This window comes from Styela clava, chromosome 11 (assembly GCF_964204865.1).
Source record: "Styela clava chromosome 11, kaStyClav1.hap1.2, whole genome shotgun sequence".
Taxonomy (NCBI): Eukaryota; Metazoa; Chordata; class Ascidiacea; order Stolidobranchia; family Styelidae; genus Styela; species Styela clava.
Window position 1 is genome coordinate 3,203,620 of NC_135260.1, and position 18,750 is coordinate 3,222,369.

The following is an 18,750-nucleotide window of genomic DNA, read 5'->3' on the forward strand; positions in this document are numbered from 1 at the left end:
TCTGGAATCATCTGGAACCGACTATTATAATAATTATTAGCCGATCCTACAATGTCAGTGATGGCCGGTCACCGGTGTCGCATTTCAAGGAGCTGTTTGAGTTGAATGTGTACTTGGTTTGCATTCTAATATGTACCGTGTTTCCCCGAAAATAAGACCGGGTCTTACTTCAAATTTCTTCCGAAAAATAACACTAGGGCTTATTTTCGGGGGATGTCTTATATTTTCATTTATCGAAAACAAAATCACAAATTAAAGAATTACAAGATTTCAAATATACATAATCAGAAAACCGATATCTATTTACTTATAGATAACACGTTTTTATTCAAAATATCTGCAAAACATATATTATTATTCATTTAAAACGTATATGAGAGAGATTTCACGCTATCGAATAGCTAAAAAAATTCGCGCTATTGACTAGGTCTTATTTTCAGGGGAGGGCGTATATTAAGAGAATTCTTAAAATTCAGGCTAGGTCTTATTTTCGGGGAAACACGGTAAGTGGTCTGGCCAAGTGTGCGGTTGGCCATGTACTAAGTAAAACTAGACGTCTGACGCCGGTGCAATCTTGCTTGTGACCGTTTTTTTATCCTTGTTGTGAAATTTTTGCAAGCCCCATTTTGGCGCCCCTGTACCTTGGCGCCCGGGGGCATATGTACCCCACTGCCCCCCCTACGCTACGCCTCTGCCACGAGGCGTAACTTGGCAGCATATACATATACGTGTTATATTGCAATTATTCTGCTCCGACACGTTCTACAAATTCCGCGAATTTTAATTCTGATCGTGCAACATTTTATGTGATCGTCTAAAATTGTTAAACATGTTAATTGCAATGCCCCAAGGCGGACCAGATAATATACTTTCGTTGAAGGGGAATTCCCAATTGATAGATTATAATTTACAAGCCTTATGGCATCATTTCTCGAAACTTTAATGTAAGCTTGTCGAGATCAGTATAAGAGCCTTTAAAGTTGTGTATATTGCTCGAGTTTTATTATTGGAATGAAGGTTCTCGTTTGTGAGGTAGTAACTAATAGGATGAACAGAGCGCGTTGTATTATATATCCCTGTTCAGCGTGAGGTCAACGTTATTCGTTTGTTTAAGTATTTGAATCGAAGATACTTCCATGTCCATCCCCACATTTTTTGAATTTTATTATCTTCGCCTTCACAGTTATATCTTGTTTTGTCTGAAGAAGTTAGACTATGAAATTCCACAAATATACATGATTTTTCTTAAAAAGAGATTATTCTTATTTAGGTAGAGATAGTCTTTACAACTTACAAACACATATGATTATCATAGGATACCCTATATTTTTTAGAATTTCCGTAACAGTGACCAGAATTTTTTTTTTCTTTCAAATGGGGGCGGGGGTATAATTGGCAAGTTAGACTGTAAGAGATAGCGGGTCCGGATGACGTGGCTTTTCAAGAGTCTTAGGGTGTAAAAAGCGTTTCAAGCTACGGTATGATACAGAATTTTTTTTTATTTCTAAAGGTATTCTGTCTCTCAAACCCATGGCTACGATACATAGGGTTTTCATATTTTTTTGACTTCAAAGCGGGGCGCCTCCTGTAACTTTACAGTTTTCGATTTTACTACATATGCCTACATTTAAGCCATCCCGGCTGTCTTCATTGACCATATTGTCATCGAGAGTTCATGCGCATATGTCCTGTCTAAATATAGGGTTCAGTTCAAAAAATAGAAAGAAATAGACGCTAACGATACAAATGATCCGAATTTAGATTTTTTTATGTACAGCAAAAGGGATAATGAAATAGTCTGCCGTTTTCAAGCATTGAGAATTTACTTATTCGCCCAAGCATGCTTTTCTGTAGATAACACCTTTATAAAAACGTTGCTCAATGTTAAATTCACGTGAAAGTCCGAACTGGACCAATTAGAATTGATTTTACATGTGATACGTTCGCTAACAATGTTAGCGAGATACAAACAAAATAATGCATTCACCTTCAGTAAGTACTCTAGCGTTGCGCTACACAGCAACGAGAACAAGTTCGTGTATTATGCCACATGGCTGAACGCAAAAGCGGTACTTTTGGCTGACTTGGCGGGACAAGACGCTAAAAGCGGGACTGTCCCGCCTAAATCGGGACGTATGGTAAGCCTAACGATACACCAACGCAGGACCCACGATTTATAGGCGTTAAATAAACATTACTATTTGCGGCATTGTGGAAAGTGTTCCGTGGCCACTACGATCACTCTTTTTCGACGTTTTTGGAAGCCACCATTAATGAGTTATAACTTGAAATGGCTCCAACTGGTCGATGACGTTTCTCCGCATACGAGTTGTTTTCCACCGTTGGTTTATCTTCCGCTGTAAGTTACGTCATAATATACAGTTTCATAAAATTATTTGGTCATAAACGACCTCATATAACTTTATGACATAACATTATTCATAATTTTAAAGGAAATCATCAACATGACGCGGCTGGAATGTTGTTATTTTTGTATCAAGAATGGGCCTAAGATGCGCCTGCAGTTTCTAAATTATTATCTGAGTTAGGGGCATCATAACTACGGCGAGGAGTCCTGAAATCCTCTCGCCTCTTATCGCACTATTTTCTCGTTTTTGTTTTTTTTACCAGTAATTTTCCAATAATTTTCGATGACTGCATCGCTTATTTGCAAAACGTGATTGACATCAAACGGAAATTGTTCGAGTTTAAATGTGGCAGTAACTCACTAATAGATAAATAAAGTAGGCTGAGGCCTAGGGCCTTGACATTCAGTTTGAAATTGTAAAGGTTTGTTCCTGAATAAAACTGGTATATAATTTTATGGATCAGATATGTGTTTATTTTTTTGATCGCGTTAATAATTCTTGCCTTAAATATTTTCCGTTTAAAAGATTGAAAAAATACGGTCTAATAAATGAATTTGTCTTAGTTTGAAAACGCTACCCATTTAACTTTATGAACAAAATACGCGCTATCTCGTCACTGGCGATCGTCGATGAGTAACATTTATGACTAGGAAATATACCTTTTAATAAGCAGTAAAGTGACGCCGTACAGTGAAGGCTATGAAAAATGTTCAGTAATTTCAAATTATTTTACATGAAATTTCAGATCGATAGCAAAAATCGTCGACTTTTTATCGGTAATATCAAGTATATACTGAGATACGACGGTAAAACTACAAATATTTTGCCATAAAACCTATTTTAATCGATTATTATTCTTACCTTTGTCAACATTTATTGAAATAAATAATGTTCAAAATGTTTTAAAAAGCTATCGATATATGAATAAATATAGGTTTTTACTTTTTCAGTTTCTTGCATAAAGTAAATATAAAAGCTGAAAAATGTCGAATAATCCGAACGAAAAACAACAGCAAACAAATGCGACTCCGGTTGTCGTTGCACCACCTCCGGTACACCAAGAACCGGAACTGAAGTACGCCAATGTTCTGTATGGTTTGGGCATCACAGAAGTTTTTCTTGCAATACTTTCATTCGCAATGTGCATTGCAACTTTGGTCATTGCTGGGGTTATGAAGACTTATACTTATACATACTTTGTGAGCCTTGGACTTACGGATACAGCTCAAGGAATATGGTGCGGAGCGTTCCTACTTGCATCTGGCATCCTTGGAATCCGTGCAAAGCAAAACCCGACACGATGTATCTATAATGCTAATATTGCCATGGGGTGTGTGTCAGCTTTCTTCATGTCAGTGTTATTCGTCATGTCTGTATTGTCCGTAATGTCTTGCCGTCCTGTGTCAGATACTCTGGCAACCCTCATTCTTCACGCCCTATTAGGACTCCTTGCTTCATTCTCCGGGATTCTCAATATTATACATCTCGCCTTTGCAGCAGCGGGCCAGTGTTGCCAGAATTCTCAAGTCAACGGGACCATGGTTTACCAACAGCAGCAAATGGTACAGTTACCAAATGGACAATTTGTCCTTGCGAGCACTCAGAACTACCAACCAGCACCTGGGACATACCAGGCCGCTCCAGCACAAGTTACTCCTCCCCCACAGGCAGGGGGCGCCGTCTAGTGGGAAATCAAAAAGAAAACTTTTGGAACTATTTTCGAGAAGAAATAAACTGTTATATATATTGACTTGCGTAGGAAAATACGGCATTGTGCGATCTCCGTCCTTGTGACTTCAATCAGCATAATGAGTCCACCTTTTGTTTTTTTATTACTAATTTATTCATTAGGGGTGCCCAGTAAAAGTAAAGTGCCTCTTTTTTATTGAAATGTCACATTTTTTGTGTATGTTTGTACCCCTCCCCTCGCCCATTTTTTCTCGATCTTAAAAATTACCTACTAAGGTAAACAGAGAACGGAGAGGCCACACATAGTTTCTCTGAGTCACAATCAAAGACCTTAACAAAGTACGTAGGTACTAGTTATTTGCCATGAGTACAGTAATCTGCACTCAGGAAGTGCACGTACCAATGTGTTATATTATGTAAAGAACCGATACCCGGGGAAATAGTAAAATTACTAAACTAGGGAAAAGAAAATAACTGCTTGCGAATACTAATGTCTTATGCATTAAACCTCACGCGTGATATGACGTAAAATAATCTTATGGCTCAATAAAATATATGAGATTATTTGCCCCGGAACACATAGCCTACTACAATTGACCTAACCTATTATTTAGTGGTGGGGTGATAACAGTATAGTAGATAACAGTATTAGATAACAGCATTTCCTCGTGTTATTACAATTTTTGTAAATTTCTATTCTAACACAATCCCTTGATTTTGTTTACACAAAATCTTGGGTGCTCCCGAAGTATGCGAAACAAGATGGCGGACATCGGAACGCAACATGGGTAACAGGTTAGGGTTAGGCGATAATTTTTTTCTAATTTTCCTTATTTTAGTCCTATTATCAGTTCGAAGACTAGCCAAGAGCCTCCCGTATTATTTATACCTAAAATTATGGCCTAACCCTAACCTAGTACACATATTACATTCCGATGTCCGCCATCTTGGTTCGCATACTTCGGGAGCCCCAAATCTTGACTTACTAACAGTTACCTACTAGGATGAGCAGTAAATATTTTATGTAACTCCCCACTCCGATTACTTTATTTTATATCTAGCACTTCAGTTTGTTTATGATTAAACCTAAAAGTTTCCGTAATGTAGGACGCTTTGCCAAAAGTTATGTTCTTCCTAGAATATGTTCCAAATGTCGTGGGTTCTATATTCTCAGGGATCACTCAATATAACGCAATCACGCAATATGAGACATGAGCAAACTTATTAAGTGAACACCGCATCATGACATCGTTACTGACAGTATCTTTTTCATAATTATATTTTTTTTTTACTTTTCCTTGATATTGCGACATTGAAACAGGAACCAGAAATTTTTTATTGCTTTTACGAAAATGAAAAAAATTTATTTAACTATCGAACTTCTGTTTGTTTATGATTATACCCAAAAGATTCTGCAATCCAGGACCCTCTGCACAAAGGTTATGTTCTTTTTAGAATATGTTCCGAATGGCCTGGGTTCAATGTTTCGGATCACCCCGCATTAAAAAACATTTTAGCAAAGTAAAAATAGCAAACTTGTTAAGTGAACACCGCATCATGACATCGTTACTGACAGTATCTTTTTTATAATTATATTTTTTTTTTACTTTTCCTTGATATTGCGACATTGAAACAGAAACCACAAATTTTTATTGCTTTTACGAAAATGAAGAAAATTTATTTAACTATTGAACTTCTGTTTGTTTATGATTATACCCAAAAGATTCTGCAATCCAGGACCCTCTGCACAAAAGTTATGTTCTTTTTAGAATATGTTCCGAATGGCCTGGGTTCAATTTTTCGGATCACCCCGCATTAAAAAACATTTTAGCAAAGTAAAAATAGCAAACTTGTTAAGTGAACACCGCATCATGACATCGTTACTTTTAGTGTCTTTTTTTATAAACATGCTTTTTTAACGTTTTCTTGATATTGCATCCTTGCCACGGCCTTGGAGTCGGGAATTAACACCCGGTCAGCTAATTCGTCATCTTTACTGAATAAATCATTGTGTTACCTTTTTTTTTCTAATTCTGTTACTTACTGTCGATTTTTGATGATTATGTACCATGTATTTCACTACTGATATTTGAGGTTTTTTTTCATCATTTTTTAAAATGTAAATATCTTTTTCTTCAATAACTGATAAAAATAAAAAAGTCTGTGAAAGGCTTCTTTGAGATATCATTAGATATCGGTGGATGCTTGCACCTGGCCTTGTTCGGAGCAAATGGCGCAAGTAAGCGTGGTATTCAAGAAAAAATACACACAAATGCTTCTATTGTGGACATGAGGCGAGAACGCGTCGGGGTCGGTGTTTAAGAATTGGATGGGATTCACATTGCGATCTAATCATATGAGGAACTTCCTGTTCCGGTTTTCAGTTCCACCCTGGCTTCCCCCTCTGCTGCCTAGCACTGTTTCTGCCTAAAAATGGCCACACAATCCCACGAAGGAGGACCTTTTGCGTGTTTAACCTATTTCCTATCAATCACAAGACTAATTGGAATGCATGATTTAATGAATGAGATGAATAAAATAGAAATATTTACAAGAAATCAAAGTTTTCAAGTTGATAATCGGAATCAAAATTTTCTACAGATATTAGAAAAACAATAAATTAACTAAATCGTTCTTAAGGTGAAGGGCATTTTCGCTCTTCAGTCTATCCAGTGAATAAAACAAAACTAATTGAAATGTATACTTTAATGTAGGAGTGTGCAAGAAGTTTTAATTCAAGAGGGCCAGATATAAATAAATGGATGAAACCGCAGGTCGCACTTTTATTTATAACATATGCTTTCTAGTAGTTGTGGGCACAAAAATTTTGCTTATCGATCTTGTGAACTGGGTTGTTTACACAATCTAGCTGTTGGGACATTGTTAAGTCATTGATAATAAATTGGATTCGGGTATAGGCTTCGCAACACAAAATGATTGGATTTACTCGCAAATGACGAATTGAACTAAATTAAAACTTGCTTGCGGGCCGCAATTCATTCAAAATGGACACTTCTCCACGGGCGCATTTAGTCCGCGGGTCGCAGGTTGCACAGCTTTTCTTTAATAATAAATGAGATGAATAGAAGAGAAATATTTATATTAAACTAAATTTCGCATTGTCATTCACATAAACACAAAATATTTCGATAGTGGTGTATCGTGCTAATAATTAGGAATACTAAATTTTCTACGGATACTCAGAAAACAATAAATTAATTAAATCTTTTTTACGGCGAAGGGCATTTTTGCCTTCAGCCTATCCAATAAATAAAACAAGACTAATTAAAATGCATACATCAATGAATGAGATGAATAAAAGAAAAATATTTACAACGGACTAGTGGTTCTCAAAAGGTGAGGCGCGCCCCACAAGTGCGGCGTAGACAATTTTTTGAAAGGACATGAAGCTAATTAAAAATAAAAATATTTATTAGATTTTGGATATTTACATTTCGAAACTTTTCATTAATAAGGTTCCATCCACGTATTTTCAACGTGTTTTTTGAATAAACATACTTTCGCCTTACTATCTGTTATTTGTAGCTTATTGTTGGGGCTCCCGAAGTATGCGAACCAAGATGGCGGACATCGAAATGTAATATGTGTACTAGGTTAGGGTTAGGCCATAATTTTAGGTATAAATACTACGGGAGGCTTTTGGCTAGTCTTCGAACTGATAATAGGACTAAAATAAGGAAAATTGGAAAAAAATTATCGCCTAACCCTAACCTGTTACCCATGTTACGTTCCGATGTCCGCCATCTTGGTTCACATACTTCGGAGCACCTTATTGTTAGTTAGTTATTGTTGAAGTGGGGCGCTAGACTTGACAAATTCTTAAAAGAGAGCGCAGCTTGAAAGGTTTGAGAACCACTAGTAATTCGCATTGTCAGTTCCATAAACACAAAGTGTCGCGATAATTGGCGCATCGTGCTAAGCGTTAGGAATACGCGTGCCCCATTGCTTTACGAGTGTTTGCAAGTTTGAGACCCGTGGAGGGAGGGAATTATGCGGGTAAAGATTGTTCGAATTTAGATGGGTGATTTGCGTTACCGCTTGCTTGTAACCAGAGCCGTGTGCTCGGAGTTTTGTTAAGTAATTCCGTCGGAGTCAAAAGTTGAATGATAATAATAAAATTGAAATTTTCCAAAGAAAGTCAAAAAATATTAATTACACTGGAAGTTAAATTGAATGAGCGTTCCTGATCGTTTATTAAAAAGGCATAATTAAGCTGAAGATTTTATCATCAAAATTTGATTTTTCCAAATGATCGGGGTTGAAGTAGGATTTCCATCAACCCAAAGTGGGAGTTGTAGTCAAAAATTTGCGGAGTTTTTTTTTCCAAATTTTTCCGACCCCACAACCGTGAATAAATGTTTTTTTATGATGGAGGTAGCGCTAACAACCAGGGGTTACACAGACCACCCAGCGACACGAGGATTCCAACAATCCTTCCAAACATATTTACACCTCGCAAGATTCGAACCTGCGAAATCACGCAAGGAAATCATGCGAATATGGCAAGCGAGTTCCGGACGCTTAGCACAATCAGTAAACAGGGTCGGCCTTAACTGGTATGGGGTATCCATGCGGGATTGGACGGGGCATAGGTCTCGGTAGAGATAGGATGATACCTGAAAAGAAATCGTGTTACATACATTTATCATTTTTGGAACTTCCGTAGTACGTGTACCAGGTTAGGGTTAGGCCATAATTTTATTACGATTTTCCCCTTTTTTAGTTCTATTACGAGTTTGGGGACTGTATGTGTTAGCCAAGTGAATATATCCCTTGTCAAATTGTAAAATTGAGGGCGCTCCAGAGGTGTGTATACCAATACGGAGGTAACTAATTCGCCTAATGAAATAAAGTTGTGTAAAGAGACTGAAACTTATGGACAGAGGGCGTGGCTAACACTGACAGTGACCGAACTCGTAATAAAACTAACATAAGGAAAACGTGACCAAATTACGGCCTAACCCTAACCTGGTACACATACCACGGGACTTAAGAAGGTGCTTAGCAGTGGTTGAGGCCGACCCTGTGACTAAATTAGCGAGGTGGTGTGCTAACTGTCTGTCGTCTCTTATTGACGACGCTATAGACAGCATTCGAGCTACTCGGCTGCGAATCGTCTCCCATTCTACCGAAGTTGTCTCCATATATGGCATTGACCACGATTTCTCGAGTATTTGATTCTTCCGCCCCAGTTCTTCCGACATCCGGGTTGCGCGAGGTGACCTTCGACCTGAAGTATAATACATATCTCGTAAGTCTTTTCTTTTAATTTTAAAATCGCGGCTCCATTTATTAAGACTTATATAAGGCTTGTTAATGGCAGACTTGCACACAACAACTATTTGCCTCATTACGCGCACATGCCCCAAACGTGTATTTTTAGTCACTGTTTTACCGGCATGCATGCAGTTGCCTGAGTCTGGTCGTACGTAAGAGAAAAACTCGTAAATTAGGTCAATGGCTTACTAGCGTTCATGGGTATTCCCATTGGTGCTAATCTGCGCGCTTCAATGGGGTTGCGTAATTTCAAACATGCAAAATCCTGTACTACCGAAGTATGTGAACCAAGACGGCGGACATCGGAACGTAGTATGTGTACCAGGTTAGGGTTAGGCCATAATTTTATCCCAATTTTCCCTATTTTAGTTCTATTACGAGTTCGGGGACTAGCCAAGTGACCCCCGTAGTATTTGTACCTGAAATTATGGCCTAACCCTAGTCTGGTACACATAATATAGAGGCGCACATATATCAAATCAAACATTCAAAAACCAACTGAGATATGTCGCCAAAATCGCAGCTTGGCTTGGTGTTTATCGAGGCTCAAAGGTTATTTTTAACTGGTCAGAGTCGAATACTTTAAACATCGTTGAAAACGTGTTTTTTTTTCATTCGAATCACGGATGAGGGAAGCCAGATTTATTAATATTATGGACAACGACGCCTCATGTATTAACAGCTTAGAAAACTCGAGGTAATCCATTACTCGACTTGACTCGAGTTTGTGGAATTCTACCCAGCACAGGAAGTAGACTACAGCAATTCTCTTCCACAGAATTGTCGCACTTGTAATAAGGTAATCGACATAAAATTGCTTACCGGTTTCGCATAAATACGACTCCGAACACCATCCAAGATACGACAAGTAAGGCTAAGGCGATCAAAAGTCCTACAGTCATTTCGATTTTGCCTTGGCACATCTGCGTCTCGCTGTCCGTTTTTACAATTTCTCCATTTGTCGACAATTTTTGAAAAAGTGTCGTGGGATCGTGAGAAGGTGTCGTGGGATCGTGAGAAGGTGTCGTGGGATCGTGAGAAGGTGTCATGGGATCAGGATTTGTGATGGTCGATACATCTGTCATAAAATTTGCATTTATCCGTATTATTGGACACGCAGTGGATCGTTTTGTATAATATTTGAATAATAATAGAATAGAATCTAAATTTTATGAAAAGGCTTTTAATAATACCGAATTACTACTATGATTCTATATGAGCAGCCTTTGGCATATCGTGGTTTCCCGTAACCACTATATAATGATATGTTGCCCAACGCCTGCGTGGTTGGGTAGAGGTTGATGATAAATGTAAAATTACCGGTACTCCCGTATAGTGTGTGTACCAGGTTAGGATTAGGCCATAATTTTATCCATATTTTCCTTATTATAGTTGTATTACGAGTTCGGGACCGCATATTTTAGTCAAATGAATATACCCCCTGACAAGTTCCTAACGCTTAGCACAATCAGTAAACAGGGTCGGCTTTAATTAGTACGGGATACCCATGCAAAGCAAAGTGGGCAAGGCTAAGTCTGGGTAGAATTGGATGATAACTGAAAATAATTACATGTTATATTTATCCCATTTTAATTGAGTACAAATTTTTGAATAAAGTTATTTACATACGATTCTTGCATTCAAAGAATAAATACGCTGATCTTTTTATGATCATAATAATTTATAATGAACGTCTATGTTAGACAAATGAATATACCCCCTGCCCATAGGCTTCAGTCCCTTTACACAACTTGATGTAAAGTAGGCGAACAAAATTAGTTACCTCCATATTGGTACACATACTTATAGAACGCCAAATTACCGACCTATTTCTACAATAAAGGGCCACGCTTTTTATACGCTTCTCGATCCGAAACAGGCTCTCTACAAGCGGCCACTGATATCCAACGATATGTAAAGAGTTTTTAACCCGAGAACTTCATTGCAGCCCGCGATTCCAACATAGTTAACTCTAAGAATAATACTGAAGATTTTGTAACAGGAAATTCATTCATCTTTAGAATTTTAACCAAGCACAAAATCAAGATGGAAATGGTTTTGGTATACGAGCCTTGTGTGTAACAAAGTCATTCAGGTTACAATTAGTTATACATAATTATAATGAATATAGGTTATAAGTAATAACTTACACCTAGAATTAGCGACGAGCCTGTGAAAATAGGTAGCAAATGACTCATGTCCGCCTTGTCGCAGAACAATATTTTTGCGACATGGCCTGTGTGACTGGCAGAACCATTTATGTGATCTACATCAATATAATTCCGTCATTTATGTTGCAAAATACGTAGTAAAAATGGGAGCGGTGGCCTAGCCTAGTTGATAAAGCGTTATCTCTACCCAGACGGGGCGCTGCACAATCTGTTCCACATATTTAAGCCAAGCAATATATAAGGCCCGTCCTGCTCGCGAAGCGAGTAAAAAGGGGTCACAGTGAATAGCGAGGCGAGAGAATGACAGGAATAAAGCGCGTAAAAAGTATGTGTACCAATATGGAGGTAACTAATTTTGTTCGCCTACTTTACATCAACGGAAGCCTATGGGCAGAGGGTATATTCACTTGGCTAACACAGACAATCCCCGAACTCGGAATAGAACTAAAATATGGAAAATCGGAATAAAATTAGGGCCTAACCCTAACCTGGTACACTCACTACGGGAGTACCTTAAAAGCAATATAGCAAGATATAAAGTAGAAAGTTTACCGGTCACTATCGATGAATTTTCTGTCGGGCATTCGAAATACTTGTACTGAAGTTGAACAATTTTTTCGCCGTCGCTCCTGTCCCCTATTTTGAGAGGAGACAATGGCAATTCTGGTAAAACGAACCACGCGTATTTGTCGCATTCGAAGCCATCGAAATCTGCCACATAGTCGAAGTCGGCTGGTAAAATATGCATCTCACTTCCGGGGTCAAACAGATGGATTCCATTTCTGAAAAAAAAGTCATCCACGTCATATCATGAAACATCCGCTCAAATGTAGTTTCGCAGAAGCCAAAAATCTTTAGACTTAATTGCAGCTTACTAATTTAAATCAATTTTTTGAATTAATATTAGAACAAGAAAGATAGTAAAAAGCAAGCTGAACAGAGATTTTAGTATTTTAATGAAGTATTAGAAAATTATAAATGTGAAAAATAGAGAATGGTTTTAGGGCAGAATAGATATTATACTTTCTACAGATGGAAAGAGTACGTATGAAGTGGTGGTTATGGTATGTTCTGATTTAAGATAGATATAATAGACAGAAGGGTAGAATATTATTATTAAGAAGTGAAATTCATTCAACTGGGACACAACATTTTTGAGGTGCCCAACACGAAATCCAGGCCTCTTGTCTCCTTGTGGGTTAACGCCACAGCAACATTGGAACCGAGTGAAATATTTGGTCCATATTAAATAAAATATAGGATGTGATGATTTTTACTTGGAAGTTTCAGTTCCGCTGTACAAGTTGTATCTGCAGTGATGTGCATAGAAACATTTGTTATGTAGATAAAAAGTACATGTCCGACGTGAGTGGGGTTATTTTTATGGAGATCAGTAATACTGAAGTCGTTGTATGTAACATTCCCTTGAATATCTGGTAGCCTCTTATGCTTCCATCCTTTACTAGCACAATTTTCAAGAAATGCTGGAAAACAAATTTTACCATAAAACACAAGAGACATACAATGGTAAGCACGAAATTGCCATAAAAATCTAGTTACGGAAATAATTTACTTTACCAGTGGCAGCAAAACCACGTCTTTGAGTGGGTCTCTCGAAGTTTGCCCCCACACATTCTAGTTGGCCTGGCTCAACAATTTTAGCATATGTCATTTCAAACCCCCACCTGACTACGTCATCCGAGAGGGCCCCCAAAGTACACGTGTGGCCACATAACATACGTCTAAAACGCGCAGACGATCATATATAACAGTGGTTCTCAAACTTTTTTAGTCCCAGAGCCGCATTTCAAACCTCAAAGCTGTGAAGAGCCGCACATAAACAACGCAAGGTAAAATAGCAAAAAACCTTAAGCGCGTCTTTAAAATACCAAGTCATCGTGACAACAATACACGTAACAACTAAGGCTGGGAAAAACATTCGAATAATAAAATATTCGAATGGCATTTTAGTATTTGAATATCCGGTACCACGTGACCTGCGCCGCTCTGCTTGGACACCGAACTCGCGCGTCTCCAACTCAATCGTGAATTGTGCTAGATTTCCCAGCGGCGCTCGCTATCGGAAAAAAAAGTCAAATTTGAAGTCGTTGTCTTTGCGTTATGGTGTTATATGCTTAGATTTGCATTTAACGTATCGTTTCAATTCCATATTTTGCAAATAACGTACCGACCGTTCTGTACATTTAGAAATGTCAAACTAGATTAGGTATATAAAATAAATTTCCCAGATTTTAAACTCCGCATTCTTGGTGACATGTCATTAGCCATTTCTTACATTACCAAACATAAAGTTGATTAAAATTAAATGCTAAAATGACTTTTCGGCATTCCATTGTGAAAAAGGCGATTTTAGGTCGTTAGAAAAACTTTAGATATATAAATAGTATGAATTTGAAAATGCCCAAAAAATTTCCAAAAACTGGTATGAGTTATTGTATGAAAAACACTGATTGTAACCAGATAAGAAATGTCATGTCCTACTCCTTTTAAAGCACTATGTATTAGCTCTTTAGTGATCCCTTCCATCCTCGGCCAAGTAATGTTTCGAATATGTTAACATTTTACTCGACCATGCATGGCCGTTGAACCAAGAGTAGAACGTAAAATCAGTCGTGAAGTTCGTTGTTACAATGCACACGGACTCTTTCACGAATTGTTGCGTCTATTATCATCGAAAATGATTACAATTGTAAAATTCTGAATATTTGGGCAGTAATAATTAGGCCTGAAGACATGGCATAATCAGAATCATTAAGTGAAGTGCTGAATTTGCAAATTCCGTAAAGAAAATTGAGCATTACTCAGTAAGTATTTTAGCTATAATAACCATCGGAGTAATGTTTTGTTGAAAAAAAAAACGTTAAAACTTGAAAGAATTAGTTATAATTGGCGTCTGACCCTCTATTAGGCACGAAAGCCTAGAAATGCCTTTATTGCCAATTTATTTAATCGCTATTTGAAATCAACATTCAGGATTCACGCAATCGTAAATTTGCTAGGATTATCTATCTAATACTAAAATAACACGAACACCATAGAAAAGCATGGGAAACTCAATTATCATTTTAATAAATATCTGCATCTCGGTTACCGTTCACTTTAAACAGGCACGGTTAATTTACAAGCGGTGATAAGGAAAATCAAATCCAAGCATTTTTATTTCTAGTCAATGATTAGTTTTCAATGAAATTTTTTTTGAAAGTAATCAATTTTTAAATCATTAACTAGAGCCGCAGAAAAGGTTGTTAAGAGCCGCATGCGGCAAGGGTTTTTCACCGGGGGGCCAAACTTTTGCTTACCTAGAAAATCTAAAGTTTTGTTAACGTGCGATACCGTAAAAATCTGAGGCAATCTAAAATACAACTTTCACAGACTAGGATCATAATCTAACAAGCCTATTGCAGGGCCAGATTAAATAACCCAACAGGCCGTATCTAGCCCATGTCAGCAATATACGACAGCAGGAAACGACTAGCGTTTTGTTTGGCTTTCCAGAGTTATACAGTATATTTATTAAATGAGTGTCATGTTATTAAAACTTACGTAGTGACATTTTCTGAAACGAGGAAGCTTGTTATTGGCGAGTTCAATACGTAAAATATACTGTTCTTGGTAGTTTAAATCTCATCACTATCTATACCGCCTATTTCAGAGGGGGGCAAGGATTTTGGGCCAATGGCGAAACGTTTTGTTTACTTAGATTGGCGGGCCATGTAAACATAAAGTTATATTAACGTCCCCATAAAATAAAAGTCTGTGGCAACCAAAAATACAACTTGTACAGATTACGATCATAAACTAACAATCCTATTGCACCATACAGATTTCAATAAAAACAACTACCTATGTAGTGCATGCAGAATTGGTTAAAAGGCGAAATTTATGGGAGCATCGGGCGGGCCAGATTGAATCACCCATAGGGGCCGAGTTTGGCCCGCGGGCCGCAGTTTGCCCATGTCAGGCCTAGAATTATAAGAGAGTAAATATGAACGTGCTTTAAACCAGTTTCAAGTGACCCTATTTTTTTGAAATAAATTTTCTAAAATCTCACGACTCGAAGACATGCTCAAATACTAAACGACACGACATTTTCACGGAACTAATATAAAACAATTATTTTTACATATTATTTTTCCGACAGAAATTGCCCCAAATGCAATATACTCCCCACATATGCAATTACTATTGAGCAGACTTTCAGTGACAAATATAAAATCAACAACAAAATTTACTAGAAAATAAAAATTAGTAACCATGGTTTGGGAAACACTGCTTCAAACAAGTATGGCAACGAGAGTCGGGCCAGCAGAAGAGAAAGTGACAAGTCGCATCAGTGTAAGCATCCCTGGTCAGTTCGACCACATAGATCAGGGATGTGCGACCTTTAATACAGGAGGGACAGATATAAATAAATTGGTGCAAACGCGTGCGCCGCACCTTCATTTAACACGGGATTTCTAGTAGTTGTAGGCACAAAATTGTTGTTATTAATCTTATGACATGAGTTGTTCGCTTTGCACGAGCGAGATATTGGGGCATTGCAGCGTCATAGTCATAGATAAGAAACTGTAACCACGAATTCCTCGCAGTACCAGATTAAACACTAAATTAAAAATTCGTTTCGCGGGTCGTACAATTTTTCCTTGTGGCCCGCAGGTTGCACACCTCTCACAAAGACCAATGCTTTCCCACCTTTATGGTGTAGCGGAACCTCAAAGCAATATTTCAGTGGCTCGGGGACCCCTGTGCAATAGCTTAATTGCATGAATTATGTAAACTGTAAATATATATGAAAGCAAGCCTAATACTTGTAAAGCAGAATGCTATTTTAGAGTGTAGCAAGTTCAATAATAGTGGCAAACCTAACAGCCTTTGATTATATTCAGACAATATTTATAAATATATTAATAGAGACTTTTGAATTCGAATAAAATCTTGCGGAACCCCAGAGTGACGAGGAACCCGGGCTTTAAACTACTGACATATATCATAATAGTTTCTCCACGTTCACGTTTTATCGAACTATGTCGGTATCGCAATCGGTACCCCCGTGGCATATGTACCAGGTTGAGGTTAGAGGCCATAATTTTATTCAATTTTCCTTATTTTAGTTCTATTACAACTGTCTGTGTTAGCCAAGTGATTATACTCCCTGCCCATAGGTTTCTGTCCCTTTACACAACTTAGGCGAACAAAATTAGTTCCCTCCATATTGGGTACATATGCTACTGGAGCGCTTCGCAATTTATATATTTAGAGATTAAATACCATGTCCACCACTTCAACCGAGGTCTAATAAATTTAGTAAACACTGCCGTACCAAGAGGAATCCTTTGCTTACAAACATAGTAGCTCCTTATGCACCTGTGGCTGCTTCTTCACTCATTGTCTATATTTGATAGTCTGTGATTTTTTGATACTCCCAAAGTATGTGAAACGAGATGGCGGACACTGGAACATAGTATGTGTACCAGGTTAGGGTTAGGCCATAATTCCAGGTACAAATACTACAGGAGTCACTTGGCTAGTCCCCGAACTCGTAATAGAACTAAAAGAACAAAAAGTGGATCAAAATTATGGCCTGACCCTAATCTGGCACACATACTACGTTCCGGTGTCCGCCATCTTAGTTCACATACTTCGGGAGTATCAATTGTTGTTCCATTTTAAATTTGGCAATTTAGATAGTAATTAAACTTACCATACAATATCACAAGAACTATTTCTTTCATGTCTTTTTGTATCCTGGTAGGTTCCGAAATAGATAAGTTTGCACTAAAGCCAACGCCAGTTGAAATACTTAGATTTAATCGAGCATGTAAAATATTAAAAAACATAATGATAACGTGAGATGGATGGAGAGTATTCGAGTTTGGGATTAGAGTTTTAGTGTTAATGCTAACAATAAATAAAACCCGATTACAATCAGTTAAATAACGTTGGTTCCGGATTGGCGAAAATTTTGACTCCCGACACCGCGCTGACAAAAAATTTATCACGAAAATTTGCATTAGATAGCCCATTTCGTTTCAGAATTTTAACACTGACTTCGAAAGTCTGAAATAACGGCACCGGGGAGCTCAAAATCCTGGGTATTTGGAAATACGATACCGATCGTATAAGGAAATCACAACAGCGTACAAAGTTCTGATGACTAAAATAAACTTAAACAGTAAACTAAGCGGGTCATATTACATTTTGAAAACGAAAAGTGGAAGCCGAATAAGTAATATTTTGAGTTAAGATATAAAATTATTTCTGAGTAATTTTTTGCAAGAATTGCTCAAATTCGCGGAAAACGGAGACATGGAAAATATAGTTGATTCCACATATAATTCGGTCTTGCGTTCTGGCTTCCTGTATATATATATATAACCTTGAACAGTAAGTCTGAGTAATCATATGAAGTAGAATATTTGTATCATCCTCTCTCAATGTACTTCATGCTGCGACAAAAACTAATTTATACCTTGAAAGCGATAACCACGCGAAGACTAAGCACTGAGCAAATTGACTCCGATTGGTTTAAAAATTTTACCGGAATTCATTTAATCCTTGGTTTTTATTTATTGGATTTTTATTATTAAGCGTGGCAAATAAACAACAGGTAAAAACTAGCTAATTTCATAAAAAATCGATTTAAATTCGGAGGCTCGGGAGAGGGACCAATCACGAAAGTTTGAGATACATTTAAGTGCGCCATCGCGCCAGCCACGACTTTCCCTCTCCTCAGCACGCTACTGACTCGTTTAACTTTAAAACGTAAACGTTCAAGACGTGTTGTAATTTTCATATTCTAAAAAGATTGTAGTCAAATTTGCCGTTCCTTGCGTTACAAGCACTTGCTCATTTGGTTACAATATGACAGAACAATTATTTCTTTGTACTATAGTGACGTCACATTATGGTTTCGTCTTCTATGAAAGGTATATCGTCTTCGAGTACATCCGGTTTGATAAATTGCCAAGTCGTAGTTTCAGTTATGCTTTAATACATGTAAATTAATATGGTGATGAATTTTTGTTGACGCCCGATATCATCAAAGTCTGTTGCAACCTAAATAACAACTTACACAGATTACGATTATAATCTAACAAGCCTATTGCAGGGCCAGATTGAATAACCCAACGGGCCGGATTTGGCCCGCGAGCCGTAGTTAGCCTATGTCAGCATTATATGACAGCTAGAAACGACTAGCGTTA

At 37.6% G+C, this 18,750-nt stretch overlaps 3 protein-coding genes across 3 annotated transcripts; 1 reads left to right on the forward strand and 2 right to left on the reverse strand.

Annotated features, from left to right (window-relative positions):
* Nucleotides 1–3,297: 3,297 nt before the first annotated feature.
* LOC120348157 (uncharacterized) lies at nt 3,298–6,229 on the forward strand. Its single transcript, XM_078117916.1, has one exon. The coding sequence runs from the start codon at nt 3,353–3,355 to the stop codon at nt 4,052–4,054; it is 702 nt and encodes a 233-aa protein (XP_077974042.1). The 5' UTR covers nt 3,298–3,352; the 3' UTR covers nt 4,055–6,229.
* A 2,246-nt stretch (nt 6,230–8,475) lies between these two features.
* On the reverse strand, nt 8,476–12,250 carry LOC120348160 (uncharacterized). The gene is made up of 3 exons (XM_078118138.1): nt 12,080–12,250; nt 10,179–10,434; nt 8,476–9,309 (listed from the first exon to the last, which is right to left on the reverse strand). Exons 2-3 carry the CDS (start codon nt 10,403–10,405, stop codon nt 9,114–9,116), a joined length of 423 nt encoding a protein of 140 aa, XP_077974264.1. The 5' UTR covers nt 10,406–10,434; nt 12,080–12,250; the 3' UTR covers nt 8,476–9,113.
* On the reverse strand, nt 12,164–17,345 carry LOC120348145 (uncharacterized). Its single transcript, XM_039418272.2, has 3 exons — nt 17,250–17,345; nt 12,805–13,011; nt 12,164–12,309 (listed from the first exon to the last, which is right to left on the reverse strand). The coding sequence occupies exons 1-3, from the start codon at nt 17,278–17,280 to the stop codon at nt 12,164–12,166; spliced, it is 384 nt and encodes a 127-aa protein (XP_039274206.2). The 5' UTR covers nt 17,281–17,345.
* Nucleotides 17,346–18,750: the final 1,405 nt, after the last annotated feature.

Excerpts from the sequence above, each read along its gene's own strand:
- LOC120348157 (XM_078117916.1), top strand. The coding sequence starts at position 3,353 with ATGTCGAATAATCCGAACGAAAAACAACAGCAAACAAATGCGACTCCG.
- LOC120348160 (XM_078118138.1), bottom strand. The coding sequence starts at position 10,405 with ATGACACCTTCTCACGATCCCACGACACCTTCTCACGATCCCACGACA. Across the intron at positions 9,310-10,178 it reads GTCGTATTTATGCGAAACCG|GTCGAAGGTCACCTCGCGCA; the intron begins GTAAGCAATTTT and ends ATTATACTTCAG.
- LOC120348145 (XM_039418272.2), bottom strand. The coding sequence starts at position 17,280 with ATGAAAGAAATAGTTCTTGTGATATTGTATG. Across the intron at positions 13,012-17,249 it reads AGTTCTTGTGATATTGTATG|CATTTCTTGAAAATTGTGCT; the intron begins GTAAGTTTAATT and ends TTTGTTTTCCAG. Across the intron at positions 12,310-12,804 it reads AGCGGAACTGAAACTTCCAA|AAATGGAATCCATCTGTTTG; the intron begins GTAAAAATCATC and ends CTTTTTTTTCAG.